The sequence below is a fragment of the Mya arenaria genome, chromosome 15 (assembly GCF_026914265.1).
Source record: "Mya arenaria isolate MELC-2E11 chromosome 15, ASM2691426v1".
In the NCBI taxonomy this organism is placed as follows: domain Eukaryota; kingdom Metazoa; phylum Mollusca; class Bivalvia; order Myida; family Myidae; genus Mya; species Mya arenaria.
Genome location: NC_069136.1, coordinates 19,412,433 through 19,435,676, shown reverse-complemented (window position 1 = coordinate 19,435,676; position 23,244 = coordinate 19,412,433). Strand labels below are relative to the sequence as shown.

Genomic DNA, 23,244 nt, shown 5'->3' with positions numbered 1-23,244 from the left:
AGTTAACAACGATGACGTATATAGCGTTGTTAACTTTAACAAAGTCCTGAACAATCGGCCCGATGTTACATATATTTATAGATACATACATGCCATATCCCCGAGCGGGAAATTCCCTGGAATTCAGACCTATCCCCCAGTCCCCTGGTGGGGTGGGGGATCAATATCCCCTGGACTTAAAAAAAAAATAGCCAAAGGTTGACAGTGGAAAGCATCCATAATGTTATGAGTGTAAAATTCAATGAACACACAATTTGTAGCTTTTTTGTACCATCAAAGACCATGTTGAGTAAGGCAAAAAATTGTTGTAATATGATTGTGTTGCTGGAATTATTTCATGAATGATAAAATTAATAGTGAAAAGATTTTTTATTAATAGTGAAAAGATTTTTTATTATCTTGCTCGGTGTTATAAGAATTAACTTAAGTGAATGTGCTAAGTAAAGTTTATAAACATTCTAGTCCTGTAAATTAACAATGTCTTGGTTTTCTTTATATAATGCTGATGAATCATATATTATATGCTATGAATTGACATGATGATGATTTCATGATACATTATTTATTCCTATCTTGTTTGTATATTAGAGCAATAAATAAATGTAAGACTTGTAAATACCCATTTAGATTTCTATATCTAGCCTTATATTAAAAATGTTGATATTGCGCTAAATTTCACTGCTTAAAAATCCCCTGGTGTAATATCAAATTCCCCTGTAATTCAGATGAAAATCCCCCGGGAAGCCTCTCAGAAATATGGCATGTTGAAGATAAGACATTTAACTCTTAAACTACATTTCAAGGGCATCTATTCATACAACTTATATCGTCATGTAATGGGATATGTTGAACTCTGTTGGATAGATTTTCAATGTTTGTTTTTACTTTTTCAGTGTTGAGCTGAATGCGGATGCTCGTGAAGTGAATGGCGAGCTGTACTGTCTACGTTGCCACGATAAGATGGGCATCCCGATATGTGGAGCTTGCAGGTTTGTGTACAATACTGTACTAGCTGCTTGAGGTTATTTAAGAACATAAAACAGTCTTGCTTCAAGTGTGTGGTAGGAAATGGGGAGACATATTGGTTTTGCTACAGTTCTGTCTGTCAGCACAAATCATGTAGGCTGCATATATTTGAGTTACAACAAGTTGTGTTCAAGGTCAAGGTTACACTAGGTACTTTTTGTGTATGTCCTGCTATTTCAGTTTCGAGAATTCTATGCTTTGCAGAACATTGTTTCTCCATTTCCCATTGTCAAATGTCATGAAACTGAATGAGACATCCATAGGGGGAGACATCTGTTTTGGATTATTCAACAATCCTCTAATAGATTTAGACTTGAGCATATTCATTAACATTGTCCCAGTACAGAATTTTTACCCAGAAAATGGACTCAAACTAAATGTTCTGTTCTATTGAAACTATTTGAATTACCAAGTTACATAAGAAATTTGGAAAAGACATTCATATTTCTTCTGTTTTCAGGCGTCCCATCGAGGAGCGTGTGGTCCACGCCCTGGGTAAGGCATGGCATGTGGAGCATTTTGTGTGCGCCAAGTGCGAGAAGCCGTTCTTTGGGACGCGCCACTACGAGAAGAAAGGCCTCGCGTACTGTGAGATCCACTACCACCAGCTGTTCGGCAACATCTGTTTTACCTGTAACAGCGTCATCTCGGGAGATGGTCAGTGGTCTTATGATTCTATTTTTTATTTATTTTTTATAAGGCTAGTGAAAAATAACCGTTAGATTCTAATTCTTTAATTGAATTTGAGTTAGGGCTAACCCTTGTTTGACTTAAAAATACCCTTGTTTGACTTAAAAATACAACAGACATGAATTGGCAGTTGATCAATGTCACTCTTGTTAAAACCAAGTGGCCTTGATGTAACATGTTTTAAAGGTCTAGGGTACATTTAAGGTCGTTTACCTTTTTTATGAGGTACTATTTGCTGTCATGCCAACCGCTGATTATTTAAAAAATATACAAGAAACATTTTTGCTTGTCACAGTTTGTGTAGACATTGAGCCAATTATTTTGAGAGCTTTGTTCAAGTTAACAATGTTATTAACTTCATTGTTGTTAACCTTCAATTCGTTACTGCTCTGGAAGTTTAATGGAAACACTTATGATCTGCAGTATTTCTAACAAGATTTAAGACATTTGTATTGGCTGTACTTGTTAACGTTTAAATATGTGAGTACATTATCAAATATTTCACGTTAAAAAGTTAACAATGCTATCGTAAATCACGTTGTTAACATTAAAGTTCTGAAAAATCGGCCCATCCAATGTTAAGCTCGTCATTCATGCACTTTTTCTTATCTTTAACTTTCACTTTTTTATGTTTATATAGATTTGGCATTTTGCTGTCCCTGTTTATTAAGGATCTTACATTTAATACATTTTTTTTTTTAAATTCTTCCTTAACCAAGTTTTGTGAAATTTTGTATTAAATGGCAGGGAACATGAGATTCTTTTATCCCATGTCGCATTTGTTGTCAAAATAAAGATATGAATAATGTCAAAATAAAGATATATTTTATTCATTTTTCAAGATTTGACACTTAATTAGTAGGGTAAAATGATGCCAATATCATGTTATATTACAATAAGTGTAATGTAAGAAAAAATGTTAGGGTTGTATAATTACTTGCAAAACAAGCCATGTAACGTGGTAAATAGAGGACAGTTGTTTGCGTCAGTGTAAGATCGTAATATATTTCTCATAGTGAGCACCAAAAGCTATATTTCACAAGTGGCGAAATATTTACTTTGGTGTTTACGAGGTGAAATATTTTGGGAGCTTTCACCGAAACAAACAATTTTTCTTTGTTTATATCATTATGCCTAAAAAGTGCTAAATTGTTTGTGAATGTAACATCATTTCAGAAATAACATTGTTGAAATTGTGTCCCAACCACGCTGGCATTTTATATGGAATTGAGAATGGGTATAAATTTCAAAACAGTGAAAAATATCAAAATGTTATTTCATTGTTTAAAATAGTGAAATATCTTTTTCTTCACTGATTAATTTCTATAAAACTCCACAAAGCATATAATATAAAAACATTTTATATGGAAATGTTAAATGGAAAATATTCATATATTATGATAAAAACAATTTTGTTTCCATTTCCAGTGTTTCATGCATTCAACAAGGCTTGGCACGTGAACCACTTTGGATGCTCCATATGTGACCGGAAGATGAGCCAAAAGTAAGTATATCTGAACCAAACAATACCAGTGTTTGCACTTACTGATTTTGCGACGGAGTCCGCTGGACTACCTTCTTACAAATGTTAGAGGTCAGAGTAAAAATCAAGAAGTCCAGGGATCATGTTTAAGGACAGTCTCAAGTCTGTGTTCAGAATCAAATGGCAAAGCATTTTTACCCCCCCCCCCCCCCCCCCCCCCCAGAAGTATTGCCTTTTAAAGCTTTCTTGTTTCAAATCAAATTGAAAAGTGGAGCAGAGCTTATTGGTGGCAGTGTTTACATCTTATCACAGTACTATCTATAGTCTATTCTAATATAAGGGAGGTCACTGCGTTTGAGATTGTAATATATTTTGCAACAAGTTGAGCACCTTCCTTAAAGATGATAACTAGAATTTGGATAGTAGCTGTAGAAATGTTTTTAATTTATCAATACTCTGCATTTGAATGAACTCTCTGAACAAAAATCAGGGTGTAACCCATCATTTTAGTTTTTAACACTATATTGCTTAATACTTATTATTTGAAATAGCTTAAGCATTATAGGGTTTGTAAATATTATTATATTACACCAAATTACCTGCTTCAACTTGATTTTATTATCCAAAATATAGTTAATCATGTTTTTTAATTTTTGTAATAATATCCTTTAAAAAACTTATCTCTTCAAGTTGATAAAAGAAGAATATTACACAATTTATACAAAATAAATAATGAACTAAACTTGATCCTGTTATTAGGTGACTAAAAATTAGTTGCTAGGTTTTTATCCCTGCCTGCCGCCTCGTTTTTCCGCTGACTTTTAACTTTTTTTGACTCAATTAAAGTTGTTGAACTAGGTTCTGTAGTTGCGTATTGGTCCGGTACTGTCCGGGAACGGCATTTATTCATTCCTACGGTGTCGATGTATAACATTCACATGTAAAAAAACAATTTGTTACGATCATGTTCATGGTTTGTCTAGAAACACATGTATATGATCTATTATGCAATAAGTAAGAGCATGATGACATATTCAACAGTGAAACAGTCATCTAAGAAAAATAAAATGTCACACTTCGCCCCCATTTAAAAAAAAAATTGGATGGAAATCTAGCAATTAAATAATATTGGCCCATAGAGACTTAAATCTGTTTAGAACGCGGGCCTGATTATCATCTGTATTAGTTGTTATTCCTTATGCTTCTAATAACTATTCTTAACTATTTAGATTTGAAAAGCTAATTTTATTACAACCTTGCAAGACATGTAACAGTCAAATATTTTCTTTGCCTTCCAGAACGAAGTTTTTCGAGTTTGATCTGAAGCCAGTCTGCAAATTCTGCTACGAAAAGTTCCCTGGTGAACTAAGGAAGCGACTTAAGAAAGCTTACGATGAACAGAACAAGAAATAAACGTGCTACGCCACCGCAGCTTTGATGTCTTTACCGCGAGCAATATGCCAGTAGTTTGAATGTTGGCTTAAACGTTGTTATATGCATGTACAAACTGATGCAGCTTACATTGTTTGAATGTTGAAATATCATATTTTGTGGGATTTATGCCATAGGTTCATCTTGTCAATAAGCATTCAACAAAATATCTTAGATCAAGAATTTCAATAAAATATTGTCATTATATAACATTGCTATGATGCTTAAAGAGTCTTTAGTATGTGTCAAAATGAACAGTCAAGTTTTGGTCCGATTTGCTGCTATTGCTGTTAGAAACCAATAATTTGATGGTTTAAAGAAAATTATTTCATGAAACGATTGAATATTTATGGATTATTATTAACGTCATAAAAAGTACTCATTTTGATATGACATTATACTTAAGAATACACTCCCAATTTTGGAGTTATGTAATTTTTATATAGTGATAACGTTGTTTATCCCCTAAAGATATATTTAGTGTACAATCGTAACAATATCATATGTAATATTCAACATATTTTTTGTTTTATTTTGAAGATGCCATATAATATATGTGACAGACATATAAATAAGAGTTTTACACAAAAAGAGAAAAGAAAAATAATGTAAATTTGAGGCACTAATAGACATTTTGGTTGAAAAAGCTCTTTAACAGTGTATTTAAAATCTTAAAAATTATTTACATGAGAATTTTTATATGGATGTTTAATTTAGTTCCAGATATGTGCCTTGTGCCATATTTAATATATTAATAAGAGGTGAAAATATAATCATTTTTGCATGCAACTGTTTAATTGTTAAGATTTTTATACCTTGTAGTATTTTAAAAGTATTATAGGACCATAAATGCATGCTGAATTTGTTATTCTCATACCCTTGGTGTCGATGGCGACTTTGATGTCAAATCTATAAGCTTGATTTTATTCAGTAACCAACATAGATCTATCTTAAGTTTAAGTGAAGAATCTAAATGTTTTAATTGGACTGTAAAAATAACTGGCCAATAGAGGGAATGGAATCACTGATGCATATCTTAGTATAAGAATGATATTGAATATTGTCTGATTAGTCAAAACCTGTTCAAGATATTTAAATAAAACTTGGTACACATGTTGCTAGAGACAATACACACATGTATAGCATGGCACATAACTCTGGCTTTAATAATTGATGAATTATTCCCCTTTGATTGAAAAAAAAGAATAGACCAGTGTTGGTGTTCGCTCCCATGCACTTGTGAGAACCAGATAGTTGTGTTCACGCCAGGCAAGCTTTTGTTTGTTATTTATTATGCATATAGATTAGATGTGTACAATTTGTTAAATAGTCACCTTTTCTGGTGTTGTTATTGTTTTCAATGTCTGTTTTGGATTAATGAAATTGTCTTATAAATATGAAAAATAAGGAATGAATTTGGCTTACAGTTTTCTTTAGGAAGTTAAACAGAAATAATGAAATTAAGTATTTGAAGGCTGATAATGCATAAGGAAAACTTTATAAAAAAAATATTAGGATGTAATCAAATTTCTTATGATCAAATCAATATTAATGTTTGTATGCTATCTGAAATTCATAGATTTATTTTATTGCCATTAAAGCATCGATTGATTAAGAATGAAATTATAATGTAGTATCTACATTGAAAAGTCATCATAACAGACATTTATGGCTATTTCTAGAGTTTCTACTGATATTTAGAAGGCTTTTGTGTAAACATGAATGTATGAGATCTTGTATAATGTTAATTTGTATTGCTATATCTTACATTAAGTGTTTCATTAAATTCGTTTATAGGAATTAAAGTTTTTGAAGTGGTAAACCTCAATTGCACCAATTTTGTTAAAGAATAATTTAAGATATGCGTAAAATCCTTGATGCTGTATAAGAATTTAACTTATATTTAAAAGGAAGTTATATTTTAAATTAAACAGACACCTTCCACCCCATTACTGAGACATTTTGTTAAAGAGCGTGAGACATTCTTTATTTACCAGGGTCCATATAAAAACTTATGAACCATCTTCGTCAAAATTTTCAACCAACTGAAAAAACGTTTTTTTCCAAGTTGAGGTTAATGAATACTAACAATGTTTTATACTAAAAATATGAAAATAAGCAAGAAAAAGATCTATATATATTAAAAGCATTTGAATAAATTTGTTAAAAAATAGAGGGTATTTAAAATGTTGAACATGTTCATTTAAGAGCTTTATTAATTTGGCTGCTGGTCTGTAGTTTTAAAAATCTTATGCAATATTGAAATATCATTGGTTAATTGTTTTAACATATTGTTTAATAAACCAATTGTGAAATACAAGTTTTCATCTGATTTAATAATTACTTGAAGGGCCGAAAAAGAATACATCACTTAAATTTCATGATAAAGCATTTTTTTCTTTTATAAAAGTTATAATTTAGAGATATACATTTTTTTTTTATGTTTCAAAACATTTAAATTTCTGTATGTTTACTTTGTATAAAGTTCTTACATCTTCAAACCTGTACTTCTACTGCCTTGTTATACATATATACACGCATTATAAATGTTGTACAGTTATTAGCTATGTATTTTAAATGCTATAATAAAACGTTAAAATGTAAGGGTTTTTATTGTCACTTACAGGTATTTTGTATAAAGGTGTTTGTTTCTTTGCTCAACTTGAAGAAGAATAAGGAGAGCTATGGCGTCACCGTCGGCAATTGCATCACATCTTGGTTAAAGTTTCGAAAGAAAATTACTATCAAGGCCAAATTTCAGAAACCTCTTCATGTATGAGATTGATAGTTTAAACATGACTAAAATATTATAGAGCAAGACAGCTCTTGATTGAATAGAATGCACTTGAAAGTTAAATGGCAACATCAATGTCTATAAATGTATAAAACAGCTATAATGTTGACAGTAAATATTTCATCAGGCGACACATCCGACTCGCGGAGTTCTAGTTAGTCAGAAAACTACTTTGGTAGGTTAAATGTTAAATAATCATTGTACAGTAAAATTGCAGTCGTTCGAACAGCCGGTCGTTTGAGAATCGGCGCTCCCTCGAGGCCAAATTTAAGTAACCTCTTCATGTATTGGATTTATACTTTATACCAGGCTTCCCATTAATCATGCTAACTTAAATAAGCAAGAAAGATAACTCTTTGTTGAACAGACTACAAATTATAGCCCTTGTTTTGTCATTGAACATTCTTGTTAAGGTTTTGTGTGCAAGAACCCCTTGCCTTCGTCCCTTGTGTTTCCTCCTCAGTATAAGGGAAAGACACGATGGCTCTAATGAAACACCATAGTGGATGTGCAATTTATTATCCATAGTCTGGTCAAGTATCAGCAAGAATTTCATCGCTCTTTGGTGAAAGGGGTCAAGCTTGTTCAAAATGTTAGTCAGTAGATATTTTTTAAATCCTTTTAGCCTTCTAATGGGTACATTTTCTACAAAATATTCATTAAACTTGGCCTGAATGTCTGTCAATTGAAGAGCATGTCTGATGAGTAAGTAAGTCACTAGGTCAACTTTCGGTTGAGTAAAAAATGACCAATTAAAGAACCTTTTGTTAATGTTTGCCTGGGCTCAAGTATTAAAAAAACAAGCTATTCAAAAACAATAACCACGACGATCACTATGATATTTAATCTTTATGCAATGCATCTACATCATAAATACTGAGAAACAAGAAATATGACATTTTTTAAATACTGAGAAACAAGAAATATGACATTTTTTAAATACTGAGAAACAAGAAATATGACATTTCATAAATACTAAGAAATATGACATTTTATAAATACTGAGAAACAAGAAATATGACTTTTTATATGACACACATACACATGTGTATATCAACTTACAGAGTTCAACTTCGTCTCAAAATATAACATATGATATTGAGAAAAAAATACAGAATCACAGTGAATAGAATATCAAATATCACAGCTGAGCTACAAGATGAGCACATCGTATGAACATGGACCTCCTTCTCCAAAAAATACAGTTCTAAATAAATATCTAGTGAAATTCCTTAACAAGTGAATGTACTAATCTAATTATCTACATGTATATTATAAGGGTTTTTAATGTGATTGTTTCAATAAAGTCTTAAGAATGCAAATGAACGTAAAGGTATGATGTTGCATCGAACATGATATCTGCGTAGAACAAATTCTATAAGAATAGAAACAAAAAAGTTGATTTGAAAAATTTGTTATATAGTAGTATTAATTAAGGTAAATCGGGCGCTATAGGCTAGAGTAATCAACGGACCTGCCCCCTTTCTTACAACAATAACAAAATGAGCAGGATGTGTGATCATACTCTGGGATACCATGTCCTATAAGTCAAATTTTATGGAATCAATACAATGACCCCAAAATTAAAGCTAATATAAGAACTGTTAATTATATGACAGGTCCTGTGGTTATGAGCATTAATTATAAGGGTCTAAATTTATTCTTTAATGTACAAACCCCTGATTAAATTCCCCTAACAAAATGATTTATTATGTCATAAAGAAAACTAGTGTGACATCATCATTTCATTGTTAATCTTATATTCGGCTACCAGATAATCACTGACATTCGGAAATTATTGGCCAGCATCGTTTTCGCTGTTGATATTGTTTGACCTCATAAATGATGTAGGAGGAGTGACATCATCACTTTCGTTATCAGATCCCGATTCGTTAGCATGCTTCTGAAGAAAAGACGCCATCTGGTCGGCACTAAGTCCGGGTAAAAGGCCTCGAGACGCTGGAATATTTTGTTCATCATTAGTTTCGTCAGATGAATACCCACGTTCATCACCATTTGCTCCGTCACTGTGTCTTTTAAGAAAAGAAACCATCTGAGTGGAATTGAACCCGGACAGTAGGCCACTGCCATTCGCAGGAGGCGATTGGCTCCGATCTACATCATTCTCAGCTGCATTTCCAAGTTCTCGCTGCTTTGTAATAAATGACATCATTTCTCCCTCCGTTAATCCTGGCAAAAGGCCAACAGCACTTTGATGACGTGACGTTCTTACATCCTCAGTGTCACTGTCTAAATCGCTCCCAACGGCAGACGACACACTGCCGTATCTGCCGCCAGAATCTACTGTTACATTATCCATGGGCAATATGGCGGTGCGACGTCCTGTTCGGACGTTAGCATGAAGTGGAGCGTTGAACTTTCCAGGGCGGTTGCTATCCTCAGATCCTGCAAGGGCTTGCCGCTTTTTCTGGCGAATTTTGGCAAGGTTGAAGCGGACATCATCTGTAATTTACCAGGAAAAATTGGGGATTATTATTATTATTATCATTCAATAATGTATCATTTGAAATTTAGTTAACTTTATCAAACATTTTATTGTTGTATAACAAGCATTAATTTGTATATTCCTAGGCATTTTTATGTTTTTGATATTATACAGTGTTGAGCATATTATCAAAAAATAAATATGAATTCAAACCCTACATATTTATGACAGTTAATGTTGACATACTATAACATACTTAATTTCATAGTTAAAATAGTTTTTATACATTGATTGTCTTCAAATTGAATTCATCATTTGTGAAAATGACTATAACATTATATGGAAAAAACAAATACAAGGATATTAGTGTAAACCTATTAAAAAGTAAAATAAGCAAAGTGGCTAAGTCTACGGGTGTTACAAAGTATATTATAAGTTTTAGGGATGTTCAGAAACATGTTGTTAACAAAATCAAAGCAGGTTTTGGGGGATTGAAAGCAGACATAAGATTGGAGAATCTACTTAAGACTCATTAATTTGACGCCGCCAAGAGACAATATCAATACTAGCACAGTATAATATTTGTCTCTATGGTATGACGTCACAAAAATTTGAGTACTTCATGATAAATACATTCTCGTTCACCAGAGTGATGATGCTATGCATATGGTCCATGTTAGATTTATCACGATCGAACCTCTGATGAATGAGAATGGATAAATGGTATTACGTAAACCTTAATTGTTTAACCACAAATACTGTGCTGAGAACTTTAAATATGGAAAATACCATACACTTAGTCTTTTAAAAGTATATCCATTGGACTGATTGTCCAGAACTTGGTTAAAATTAAAAACATTGTTAACAGTACCATTCAATGTTAACTTGAAAAGGCGAAATATTTTGCAACATGCTCAAGTTTTTTTAAACAGGTACATCAAACATTGTAAGAAATACTGCAGATAACAAATGAGTCAATTTTAGTTCCAGAGCAGTAAGTTAACAACAATGATGTTAACAACGTCGTTAACTTAAATAAAATTCTGGAAAAAAACCCAGCCCATAATGGTTTGAACATGAACAAAACTATTTCAAATTTACTCTCAGTGAGAAGTAAAAGAAAACATTGATATTGGAATTAGGCATCCATGCTTATCTGTAAAATATGATTTACATACTTAAAGGCACAATAAAACTTTATCTAACCACTAATCATTTTAGGCACATAATATAGATTGATGCAAAAATATGTATTTTTTAATATTAATGTGTTATCATTTTTTCAACTCATTTGATTTAAATATTTGTTCAAAAACAAAAAACCCCAATAAGATTCAGGAACAGATAAAAAATTATTAGCAATATTTTGGCACTGTTTTACTTGGGAATTTGTGGCCACATGAATACTAATTTAAAAAAAACCCATTTCTTAAGGCTTATATGTTTTTATCTTTACCTAAATCATATGCTTTTTTTTAAATCAAATGAGTTAAACATGACTTTTTTTGCATCAATCTATATTGTGTGCCTTTAATTTTAAGTTTAAATAAATCAATGTTTATATGTTATTTTTGCCATAAGGAGAGAACATGCTATTAGAAAAAAATCAATAAAATAAAATCTATAAATAAATATATAAAGTACTGTTAAAGCAAACCTTTAGGTGTGAAAAAGCCAAACTAAAGTTAGAAGGAACATAAACTAGTTAACAACAAATATTTAAATAAGTGAAAACAGTGTTAATACTTTTGGGTCTGTCTATTATGTCACGCGGCCTTGACATGTGAAAAGCACACTCGTTAAGCACTCAGGTTACTTACGCGTGACTGTTAATTTTTGGATTTTTGGATTTTTTTATAAAATTTTACATTTTTGATTTTTCGGATCTGGCTGATTGTATCCTCTGTCGTATAATACTTATATCCACTGAAAAACAAGCAAGCTTGGTAAAAACAGCAACAAAATATACATTCATTAACATAAAAGTATAACAATTGTTCAAAATTACGTTAAATAGGGCAAGTTGATGATCACATTGATGTATGTTTCCTTTGAAAATCGCTTTTTAATATATACGGTAAAAATACCGTTTTCCTTACTTATTTTTCCTTGTTGAGTGATGTATTGTATACCCAGCAGTGTTCATATTGATTTTTATATACAATACTGAGTACACAATGTACCCATTTTAAAAAAAAGACAGACTCAGTTTTATAATTGCAAAACAATACTTGTGGGAGTATTCGTTTGAGAACGTGTATTTGTACTTTAACGTATATACCTGTAAAAGGTAAACTCTCATATATCACTTATAGCTGATTTTTCTGCATGTATATATGTCCTATTACCACCACATGCATCTGGATGTGTATGAACATGTGAATGATGTAAGAATCCTACTCATATCTGTATCGACATGCAGATCACAAAAATTCTGAGCAGTTGCATAAACAGTTTACACTGTAAACATGCATTGATGACATGGTACTCAAAAAGTAGTCCACACATACAGACACAAGTAGTGTGTAACAATATTACTGAGCCAAGTTGCATTAACACTTTACACAGAACACGTGCATTGATGACATGGTACTCAAAAAGTAGTCCATGCATACAACTACAAGTAGTCAGTGTTTTGCAATATTTCTGATCTCAATGATTTTCAACATGCACACTGCAAATCAACTGTTTATTTTTGTCAAACTTGAAGATGCATTTCAAACTCACACGCATGCATGATTTCACTGTGATTAATTTCCTAATTTTGACCCTCATATCAAATCATTTTTGTGTTAACATTAACCTGAAAGATTACCATGTTGTTACATTAAAGACAAACCATACACAAGTATAGTATTAAGAAAAAGATTCTAAATTTAGATGATTCTCAAGAATATACTATACTTACATTATATTGGTTACTAATACTAATTAATGTAGCGCTACCCCAAAAAATGAAGTAAGTTTTGACAGGGGAAAGATAAGATACCCGGAGATGTAAATAGTAGGTAATTCACTGGGTTACTATTATCAGAAGCAAGAAAGTAGTCAAGAATCTTGTTTTAGCGAGTTTATACACATATCACCACACTAACCAACGACCCCTGTTGTCAAATAAACATACTCAAGTAAATATATGAAAGGGAACATAAATGTAGATGCATAGCACCAAAATAAACAATAATTTCTTATAAGCTTATGCAAACGATCTCCAGTCATCAGTACCTGGACATAAAATGCAATATCAATTGTTGTTTAAGTTAAACACTGCAACTATAAACTAAACAAAGCTGAAACTGAAAATAGTTAAATAAATGCCAGAGTATTTGGATGTGAAGTATGGGGTTGTGGATATGATAAATGCATAATAGAAAGGATGCACTATAAACAGGCTGTTTTATTACAACAATTTCATTACATTCTAAGGGGTTCTGTTTAAAACTTTCATAATAATGGAGGCTACATGCACAAGGTATGAAGCTGACAACATCTTAAAAAATATTTTTGCCTTCTAAAATCGGTAAAATTACTGTGTATTCAAACATAAATCTTCCGATGACAAATATTCTGTTAACCTCATTGTAATGAAAAAACACCAACAGATGCAATAGACAGACAGGACTTTAATATTGGTGTTATATATATAGCATTTAAGATTGCATTTCATAAGAATTCCCAAACTTTGACACAAACAGCAACAGAAACCATCACATCACATCACATCACAAGGGGCTTGTAAACATAGCTGAACTATGCTTCTTTGAAAGGAACTATTCCAATGTCAGTGGATACATTTCTAAATTTTATTCTGTATTATGTTTTCAGAGTTAAAAGCTAATTATGGTTAAAATTATCTTTTATCAATATCCGAGGAAGAAATTCTGCAGTTAAAGTAACCCCAGAAAGAGTTTAATTGAAAAATATATTGAATTTAATTGTAGCAAAATAATTTATTGGGAGATTTGAAATTTTTAAAGACTGTGGGAATGTTCCAAATCAATAAGACTTAAACATTTTACAAGCTATGCCACAAGCCCCTTTAACTTCAACACCAACATCATAACTCTTATCAACAATCTTATGGCAATTTATCATAATTTTGCTTTTTATTTCTAAGTTTTCTTGTCTTACAAGATAAATCACAACATGCAAAATAACTGAATCCATTGAATACTTTAAACATATTTTAATACCATTTGCATATTCAGTCGAAAACCATTGGCTCGATATACAAGGGACCAGCCAAAATACTTCAAGCCTCGCAAATACATAGAGTTAAAAAAAAAAAAACGGACTTTACGTCAAGTACGAGCCAACGGGGAAATCAAGCCAAGCGCTATTGAGCCAACAGTTTGACTGTTGACTATTGATTTTGATTCACAGGACATTATAAATAACTTAGCATACTTGATTAATATTTTGATAATTTGCCAAAACATTGTTCATAAGACATTCCTTGAATGAACCCAATTTTTACCTCTCTTCTTTTCCCTGGGCTGTACAAGAAAAGCAGTGTCGATGTTCTCATTACATTCCTCACATGGGCGAGTGGGGAGCCCCTGGGTCTCCTTGGGTGTCAGCCATTCCCCCTGAAAGGTCAGGAGGCGACAACCCGGACACTCCATCAGCCGCTCAACCAACACTCCTGTAAAATAGAGAATATGAAATTGAGAATACCAAGTTTGAATATAGCATCTGCGACATTTGATCAACCCTATGTTTACTTCGACATACTCACAACACAAAGTGATTGATTAGTTATAAAAGGTTCTTCACAAATGTGTCATGTTTGCATTAGTATCAAACCCTCTGGCTTATTATGACCAGAAGTGAAATCTCTAATTTCTAGCTATCTTGAACACTTGTAAACAAATACATCTATGCATGGTTTAGATGTAACTGTTAGTGAGTTAAACAATCTCTCAATGTCCACCAGCAGTAGCAACAGTGGAGAAAACACAGGTGACAAAATGATGTATGTACACATGTACCTTGCCCGTATCTTACTGAAAACTGTTATCACATGGTGACTGTCTAACTTCATGTCCACCTATCGAACCAGTGTTGCAATGTAGCAGTTACTCATGGTCCATGAATAGTGGAAGTAATCACTGTCTACATGTGCGCACCGGAAACCACCTCATTGTTTGGGTTTCTTTAGAAACTAAATGGCACTATATCATACAAGTGTATGAATGTGGCAGTTCCTTAGCACAAGTAATTCTTTAGCAGATGTAGCTCAGTCCATACGTGTGCACCAAGAACCGCTTACTTTTTGGGGTAGCAATTTCTTTAGAAACATGGCACTTTATCATACCAGTGTAGGAATGTAGCAGTTCCTTAGGAGAAGTTACAAGTACAGTCCATATGTGTGCACTGAAAACTGCGTCCTTGATCTGGTGACAATATCTTCAAAAACATGGCACTATATCATACCAGTGTAGGAATTTAGCAGTTCTTTAGCAGAAGTAGTTCCTTAGCAGAAGTAGCACAGTCCATATGTATGCACTGAAAACTGTGTCCTTGATCTGGTGACAAAATCTTCCAAAACATGGCACTATATCTTACCGGTGTAGGAATGTAGCAGTTCCTCAAGATCCATGAGCAGCGGAAGTAGTACTGACCACATGTGGGAGCCAGAAACTGCATCCTCGTTTGGATCGTGAGTGTCATCTCTTAGCTCGAACCGCAGTGTTGTCCCATTGTCGTCCTCGTGACCGTAGTACGTGAACATCAACTGCAAGTGCAGAGCAAGACTTTACATTCTTTCGTATGAGAATTGTACTGGTAAATATGATTGGTTCTGAAACCAGTACATTTCGATTCGATTTTTGCAAAATGAAACCACAAAATAAAAGAAATGGTATGTAATTTTTTCATTGTAAATCTTTGAAGGCTACAGTGGTCAACTAACCAGTAACAAAATTTGCTTCTTTAATTATGTCTTGTTGGTTTCAAGACATAATTGGTTTCAAAGGCATGCATTGTTGTAAGAAGAGCATAACCTAAAACCATCCTTACTATTACATTTCTAGCCTTGAGAGTCTTCAGGCACTAAGAATATCGCAACAATCAAATTCAAAAGTTCAAAAGCATACCTGCAGCTTGTCTGTTTTATGTTTGGCATGGAACCCGGAGCCCCAGTGTGACAGGAAGCGGAGGTTGTGGGTGCCTTTGTGCGCGCGAACACTCAGCATCTCAAACAGACCAGGCGGCATGTACTTAGGAAACCTGTTTGAAAAAAGGTTAAATAGTAAAAGAGCAACTGAATGAAAAAGAATAGGTATGGTGTTGTCATTAGCCCAGCATCAAATTGTTGAACATATTTTACTATAAGCAATAAAGTATTAGTAACATCAAAGTATTAGTGCGCCAAGGTGTAGGCTGCAAAAAAATGTGCTCTGTAAACTTTTAATTATTTTAACAAGAAATACTTGAAGGATTACTGTGAAATTTGTCACCAGTGTCTATGAATGTGTCATGATTGGATATATATACTTTTTGTGTGGAATAACTTTGTGGTTTTGTGGAAATTTGGAAATTATGAACATAACTTATATATCATTTGAAGTTTCAAAAATGTGTATCTTGCCTAAGGCGGATTTTTTAGCTGATCAGTGTTTACCAAGGATTATCCAATATAATAGCTGTAGCCTACACAGTATAAGGCAATTATCACCAGCAAGACTTAATCCATGTGTACTAGAAACACTGAAACAGTTAGATATACTACATCAACATAGGGGTACTAGAGGAGGTCGGGTCAATGAAAGACGAATATGGGACACAAATGATGGAGTTCACCTTACTAATATTCGTATCTTACCTCAGAATATATCAACACATATAACAACATCAATAACAAATACTGAACATAGACAAAATACCAATATAAACAGTGTTAATCCCCACAACTTGAGAAAGATCACACTTGAACCACTGTCTGTTCGTAAAGGGCAAACTAAAATCAAAATATGTTGTCACAATTCGAGATCAGTGAAAAACAAGACTTTAGCCTTTTCTGATTATATCACTTCCAACGACTTTGACATTGTGGCTGTGACAGAAACATGGCTTGGTGGTCCAGGAGACAAAGCATGTATTGCCGAGTTAGTGCCTAGTGGATACAAAATCGCCCATGTTCCTCGCCAAGGTCGTGGTGGTGGGGTAGCGGTCATCCACAAGGCACCCCTAAAACTTTACATGCTTGCATCCAGTCACAATACCAATGTTACTTCTTTTGAATATATGGACTGCAACATCACTATAAAAAACTTTTCTCTGCGATTAGCTGTGGTATATAGGCCGCCTCCAAATAAACAAAATGGCATTAAGACTACGACATTTCTTGATGACGAATGGCCAACATTTCTTGCAAACTTTACGACTGCTGAGAACGATATTATTGTGGTTGGCGATGTTAATTTTCACCTGGACAATCGGTCAAACCCTAACACGTCAAAATTCAACAGCGTTTTAGAAGCGTGTGGTATGAGACAGCACGTCACTGAGCCTACTCATGTAGCAGGCCACATACTAGATGTGCTTATTACCAGAGATACAGGCACAACGGTATCAAATGTAGAAATATCTGATCCCGGACTCCCGGACAACAACGGCAATACATCTCGTGATCACTTTGCTGTGGTTTTCAATGCTAGTGCGTCCAAACCACCACCAGTACGAAAAACTGTGACTTACAGAAAGCTAAAGTATATAGATGTTGATGAGTTTAAAACCGATATTTTGGAATCAGATATTTTAAATAGTGTAAACGATAGTCTCAATGTTGATGAACTAGTTGATGCTTACAACGATGGTCTCTATTCCCTTCTTGACAAACATGCGCCTCTTAAGTCCAAGACCGTTGTACTAAGACCAATGAATCCGTGGTATTCCCAAGAACTTCATGATGCTAAACATTTAAGACGTCAGTTAGAGCGAAAGTGGCGGTTGACTGGATTGACAATAGATCACGCAATCTACAGAAACCAATGTGCTGTAACTAACAAGCTTCTAAATGTGTCCAAAGTCAATTACTACAGTGAGAAAGTAGAGTCTTGCGGTCGTGACATGAAAGGCCTTACCAAAGTAACCCAACATTTGATGGGTAATACCAAAGATGCAGTGCTGCCATCTGGTAAATCTGCAAAAGTTCTAGCACAAGACTTTAGTGACTTCTTTGTAGATAAGGTTGAATGCATACGTAGTGATATAGCCTGGACCAAGTCTCACCAACAAATAGACACTGTTGTTCCTGAAGCACCTCTTAATGAAGAGCAATTTTCAAACTTTTCAGTAGTCTCTGATATGGACATCTCAAAGATTATTCGCAATTCTCCTAACAAATCCTGTGAACTAGACCCCATTCCAACATGGCTGTTGAAAGATTGTTTAGGTGAACTATTACCATTGATCACCAAAATCATTAACACTTCACTTGAAAGGGCATATGTACCACCAGCTTTTAAAAGCTCAAGAGTAAGACCTTTAATCAAGAAGACAGGATTAGATCAAGAGGTACTGAAAAACTACCGGCCTGTATCGAATTTACCGTTTTTGTCAAAGGTTCTCGAGAAAGCTGTCGATTCCCAACTTGAAAGACACCTATCTGCACATAACCTTCATGAAGAACGCCAGTCTGCTTATAAGCAATTTCATTCAACAGAATCTGCTTTATTATGTGTACAAAATGACATCCTCCGCTCACTTGATCAGAATGAGGCTACGGTGCTAGTCATGTTGGACTTATCTGCTGCTTTTGATACGATTGACCACAGCACCCTGCTTTGCCGACTTGAACAACACTTTGGCATAGTAGGCAAACCTCTACAATGGATGAAATCGTATCTATCCGAGCGTCATCAAACAGTCTGTATCGATGGAGAACTGTCAAAACCTGTATGTTTGACATTTTCTGTGCCACAAGGGTCTGTTCCTGGCCCCAAGAATTACATCATGTACACCAAACCTGTGGGTGCGATTTGTCGGAAGCATGAACTTCAATATCATTTCTATGCTGACGATTCGCAATTGTACATGGCGTTTAAACCAAAGGAAGCTGTTTCACGCAATGAGACTCTGCAACGGATTGAATCGTGCCTAAACTAGAGATTGCTTTTTTGAAAAAGCGCATGTCTCCCCCATTGTGTGGTCGTAGGTGAGAAATAATCAATGATGGACATGAAATTTGTACTTTTGGACTGGAGACGAACAAACATAGGGGTCATCTACTGGTCATGACCAACCTGCATACAAAGTATGAAGTTCCTGGGTCCAAGTATGAAGTTCCTGGGTCCAAGCTTTCATAAGTTATTGAGCCAAAAGAAGTGTGACGTACGTACTGGTGACAAAGAAATTGACCTTGACCTACTGACCTCAAAATCAATAGTGGTCATCTTATAATCAAGACCAACTAGCAAACCAAGTATGAAGTTCCTGGGCCGAAGTTGTGTTTAGTAAATCAGCGGAAACTGTTATTTTACCTCAAGGTCACCTTCACCTTTGACCTACTGACCTGAAAATCAATACGGGTCATCTACTAGTCATGATCAACTGGCATACCATAGGTATTAAGTTCCTGGGTGGAAGCATTCTTTAGTTATTGAGCGGAAACCATTTTTTACCTCACAGTATTGTGACCTTCATCTTTGACCTTCTGATCCCAAAATCAATAGGGGCCATCAACTAGTCATGACTAACTGGCATACCAAGTATGAAGTTCCTGGGTGTAAACGTTCTTGAGTTATTGAGCAGAAACCGGTTCTTCACCTCAAGGTCAGTGACCTTGACCTTTGACCAACTGATCGCAAAATCAACTAGACATCATGACCAACCTCACTTCAAAGTTTGGTGAACCTAGATCAAAGCATTCTCCTGATATTGCACGGAAATATTTTTTTACATTAGAGGTCACAGCGACGTTGACCTTTGACCTTGTGACCCCCCAAAATATAGGAGTTTTCTAAATCTCATGATCAACCTCCCTACCAAGTTTGGTGAACCTAGGTCAAACCATTCTCAAGATATTGAGCGGAAATGTTTTTTACATTGGGGGTCGCCGCGACCTTGACCTTTGACCTAGTGACCCCAAAAACAATAGGGATCTTCTACACCTCATGACCAACCTCCCTACCAAGTTTGGTGAACCTAGGTCAAACCGTTCTCAAGATTTTGAGCAGAAATGTTTTTTATATTGGGGGTCGCCGCGACCTTGACCTTTGACCTAGTGACCCCAAAAACAATAGGGATCCTCTACACCTCACGACCAACCTCCCTACCAAGTTTGGTGAACCTAGGTCAAACCGTTCTCAAGATTTTGAGCAGAAATGTTTTTTATATTGGGGGTCGCCGCGACCTTGACCTTTGACCTAGTGACCCCAAAAACTATAGGGATCCTCTTCACCTCACGACCAACCTCCCTACCAAGTTTGGTGATCCTAGGTCATGCGGTTTTCCAGTTATCGATCGGAAACGAAGTGTGACGTACGGACGGACTACCGGACTGACGGACAGGGCAAAAACAATATGTCTCCCCCAGAGAGGGGGAGACATAATGACATCGTACTGTGGATGAACAATAACTTTCTAAAACTCAATGCTGACAAAACTGAAATGATTGTCTTTGTACCAAAACGTAGTAAAGTTGAAGACCTTACTATACGAGTAGGTGATTCTGTTATAAAACCATCGACAACAGTTCGAAACCTTGGTGCCGTACTAGACTCTCACTTAGACATGGAACAACATGTAAACTCTGTCTCTCGTTCATGCTTCATGCAAATTCGACAAATAGGTCAAATCCGGAAATACCTGACCGTTGACTCAACCAGAACCCTGATAAACACGTTAGTGACATCAAGGCTGGATTATTGTAATTCGCTGCTTTGTGGATCTCCAAAGTACGTTCTCAATAAACTCCAAAATGTTCAAAATACGGCTGCTCGGGTTATCACCAGGACACCACGTAACAGCCACATAACCCCTGTGTTAAAGGAACTACATTGGCTTCCGATGCACATCCGAGTTGAGTACAAAATCCTCACTACTGTGTTTAAAGCGCTTCACGGACAGGCCCCTACTTACATACGCAACATGCTAGACATTTATATCCCATCCAGACAACTTAGGTCCCAAAATGATTTTTTAACACTGGTTGTACCGCGTAGTAGGACTGTGACTTATGGTGATCGTGCATTCATGACGGCAGCCCCTAAACTCTGGAATGCCCTACCTAGAACACTTAGAAGCTGTGAAACTCTGCCAGTGTTTAAAAGAGCACTTAAAACTCACTTTTTTAAGAAGTTTTATCTGGACTAATTACTTTGATAACCTTGTCGCTTTAGAGTCTTGAGTCTTATCTGTATCTTATTTTTATGTGTGTCTTTTTAACTCTTATTTTTACATTTGAACTAAATCTGTGACTTGAGTAATATTGATGTTTTAATTTTTTAAATATTTTTATTTTTATCTTTTTAAATATTGTAACATTCTAGTAATTCTGTACAGTACTTTTGAACGTGTTAATGTACATGAAAAAAGTGCTTGAGAAGTCTGGTAAATAATAATAATAATAATAATAATAAGCAATACCGCCTCTGCAATAAATTAGATTAGATATTGATATGCATTACCTGCAAACACCTGCCAGCCGCTGTTTTCCCTCCAGAGGTCCCCATACCTCGGAAACAGAAGGTGGCTCTGGTACGTTCCGGAACCATGGCAACAGGTACTTCCGGGAGATCATCCCTTCTGTATCCGGGTCAAGGTTGTAACCACCAGGCCTGAAAATTTAATTAAAGTAGTTGCTGATAAACTGATTACATTATGATAGAAAATAACATAAAGAACCTTTGATGAAATTACTGACCCATCATTGAGACCACAGGTACTGTTATAGCATGTGGTCAGGTGATCTCGTCTTGTCCCAAATATTACATAAAGTCAAACCTCAATCTTAATCTTAACCTTTTTTACCTTAAAAATTTTAAAGTGATGATTTTACTCTTTTAAAAAGTGTATTTAATCTCATAAAAGATGTAGATGAAAAGTTTTGGTCGAAATTGTAAGATTTACAAAGAAGCTTATTTTTCCAACACATTCTACATGAAAATGTCCTTTAGAAATAGATAATGAATCACACTATGCTCGTATTAGGTAAAATGAGTTATAAGCTTGATGTTGAGATTTGACTTTAAAGTATTGTTTGTGATATTGGGACTGATCTTATAGGCTAGCCACAATCTTACTTATATATTTTAATCATAATTACATGTATATTGCCAATAGGACTGTTGTAAATTATTTTCAATATGTCATACTTTTTCGTGACAACGTATCCAAGGTCAAGGTTATCCATGAAGAGGTTGAGGACCTCCATGAACGGTCCATTTGTCTCGAGGGGGAGCAGGTGGCTCATCATACATTTGAGAAGGTCTCTGTCCACTATGCCTTCTGTCAGGAACTCCTCCTTCATCTGGTCGTACTTTGACTGTGTGATACCTGGTATAGTGACGGGGAATGTGTCAAAACATATTCATGTCTGGTTTAGTTACCGGGAATTGTGTCGAAACATATGGTACCTAGTATAATTACCGGGTAATATGTCAAAACATGTTTATATCTGGAATAGTGACCACGAAATTAATTAAAACATATTGACGTCTGGTATTATTACTAGGAATAACCAATCACGGTTGCATTACATTAGATACCCTATTTATAGCTGTTTTCTTATAATTATCAAACTCCTTGTCAAATGAATATTGCGCAGCATGGTTTGTGTTGAATATGTCAGTGCTTATGTTTGATGCGCAGACATATGTATTAAATCAAGACTCTAACTCTCATCAGATGATGTTGTGGGCTTTTCAGACAATTATATGAGCCAAAGTTATGGGTAATGTGAACCAGCTCTCATTTCTTCCATATCTTCAATAGGTTTCGAAATGTGGCCACGACCAGAGTTTTTGTGCTACGACGACACCAAGGAACCGAAAAATAGAGACAAGCCAATAAGACTCCTTCTCATTCTAAACATTTACTTTGAAATATCTGCCATGCATTTTGTCTGTTATTTTGGTGTGTAAAAAGATGAAATAAAGTGCTTGCTCAAATGACCTTGTAAATACTATGAATGCAATGAATAAAATCATCTACCTGCATTCAGTAAGAAACTATAAAAAAACCCACATATTTTCAAAAACTATCAATAATACCAAGCTCTGATTATATTAAATACCAGCAAAGCATCCACTAAGAGCATATTTCTTTTGCAAAGATGAATTATTTTTACTACCGACACATCATTTGGATCAGAACAGGGAAACTTAAGGACTATTTCCAAAAGGAGTTGTTTGCAAATTTATGGACATT

At 34.6% G+C, this 23,244-nt stretch overlaps 2 protein-coding genes across 10 annotated transcripts in view; one reads left to right on the top strand and one right to left on the bottom strand.

Moving 5' to 3' along the window:
- LOC128219541 (uncharacterized) overlaps window positions 1-7,234 on the top strand; it is a 35,711-nt gene extending 28,477 nt beyond the window's left edge. Inside the window, exons 7-10 of the mRNA XM_052927361.1 lie at window positions 894-989; window positions 1,487-1,683; window positions 3,145-3,220; window positions 4,498-7,234. Of these exons, the coding sequence (XP_052783321.1) occupies window positions 894-989; window positions 1,487-1,683; window positions 3,145-3,220; window positions 4,498-4,612 (484 nt within the window). The 3' untranslated portion in view covers window positions 4,613-7,234. The remainder of the gene's footprint in view (window positions 1-893; window positions 990-1,486; window positions 1,684-3,144; window positions 3,221-4,497) is intronic.
- Window positions 7,235-8,253: 1,019 nt separating this feature from the next.
- The window catches only part of LOC128219990 (malignant fibrous histiocytoma-amplified sequence 1-like), a 39,930-nt gene continuing 24,939 nt past the window's right edge, over window positions 8,254-23,244 (bottom strand). For 6 of the 9 annotated variants that reach the window (XM_052928207.1, XM_052928209.1, XM_052928206.1 and 3 more), the window contains 6 exons: window positions 22,191-22,371; window positions 21,504-21,653; window positions 15,969-16,101; window positions 15,439-15,607; window positions 14,348-14,515; window positions 8,254-9,887 (listed from right to left, as the gene is read on the bottom strand). In XM_052928207.1, coding sequence (XP_052784167.1) covers window positions 9,220-9,887; window positions 14,348-14,515; window positions 15,439-15,607; window positions 15,969-16,101; window positions 21,504-21,653; window positions 22,191-22,371 — 1,469 coding nt within the window. In that variant the 3' untranslated portion in view covers window positions 8,254-9,219. Of the gene's footprint in view, window positions 9,888-11,690; window positions 11,797-11,818; window positions 12,975-14,347; window positions 14,516-15,438; window positions 15,608-15,968; window positions 16,102-21,503; window positions 21,654-22,190; window positions 22,372-23,244 lie in introns of those variants that run through there. The other 3 variants (XM_052928212.1, XM_052928213.1, XM_052928214.1) reach the window with 3 other exon arrangements.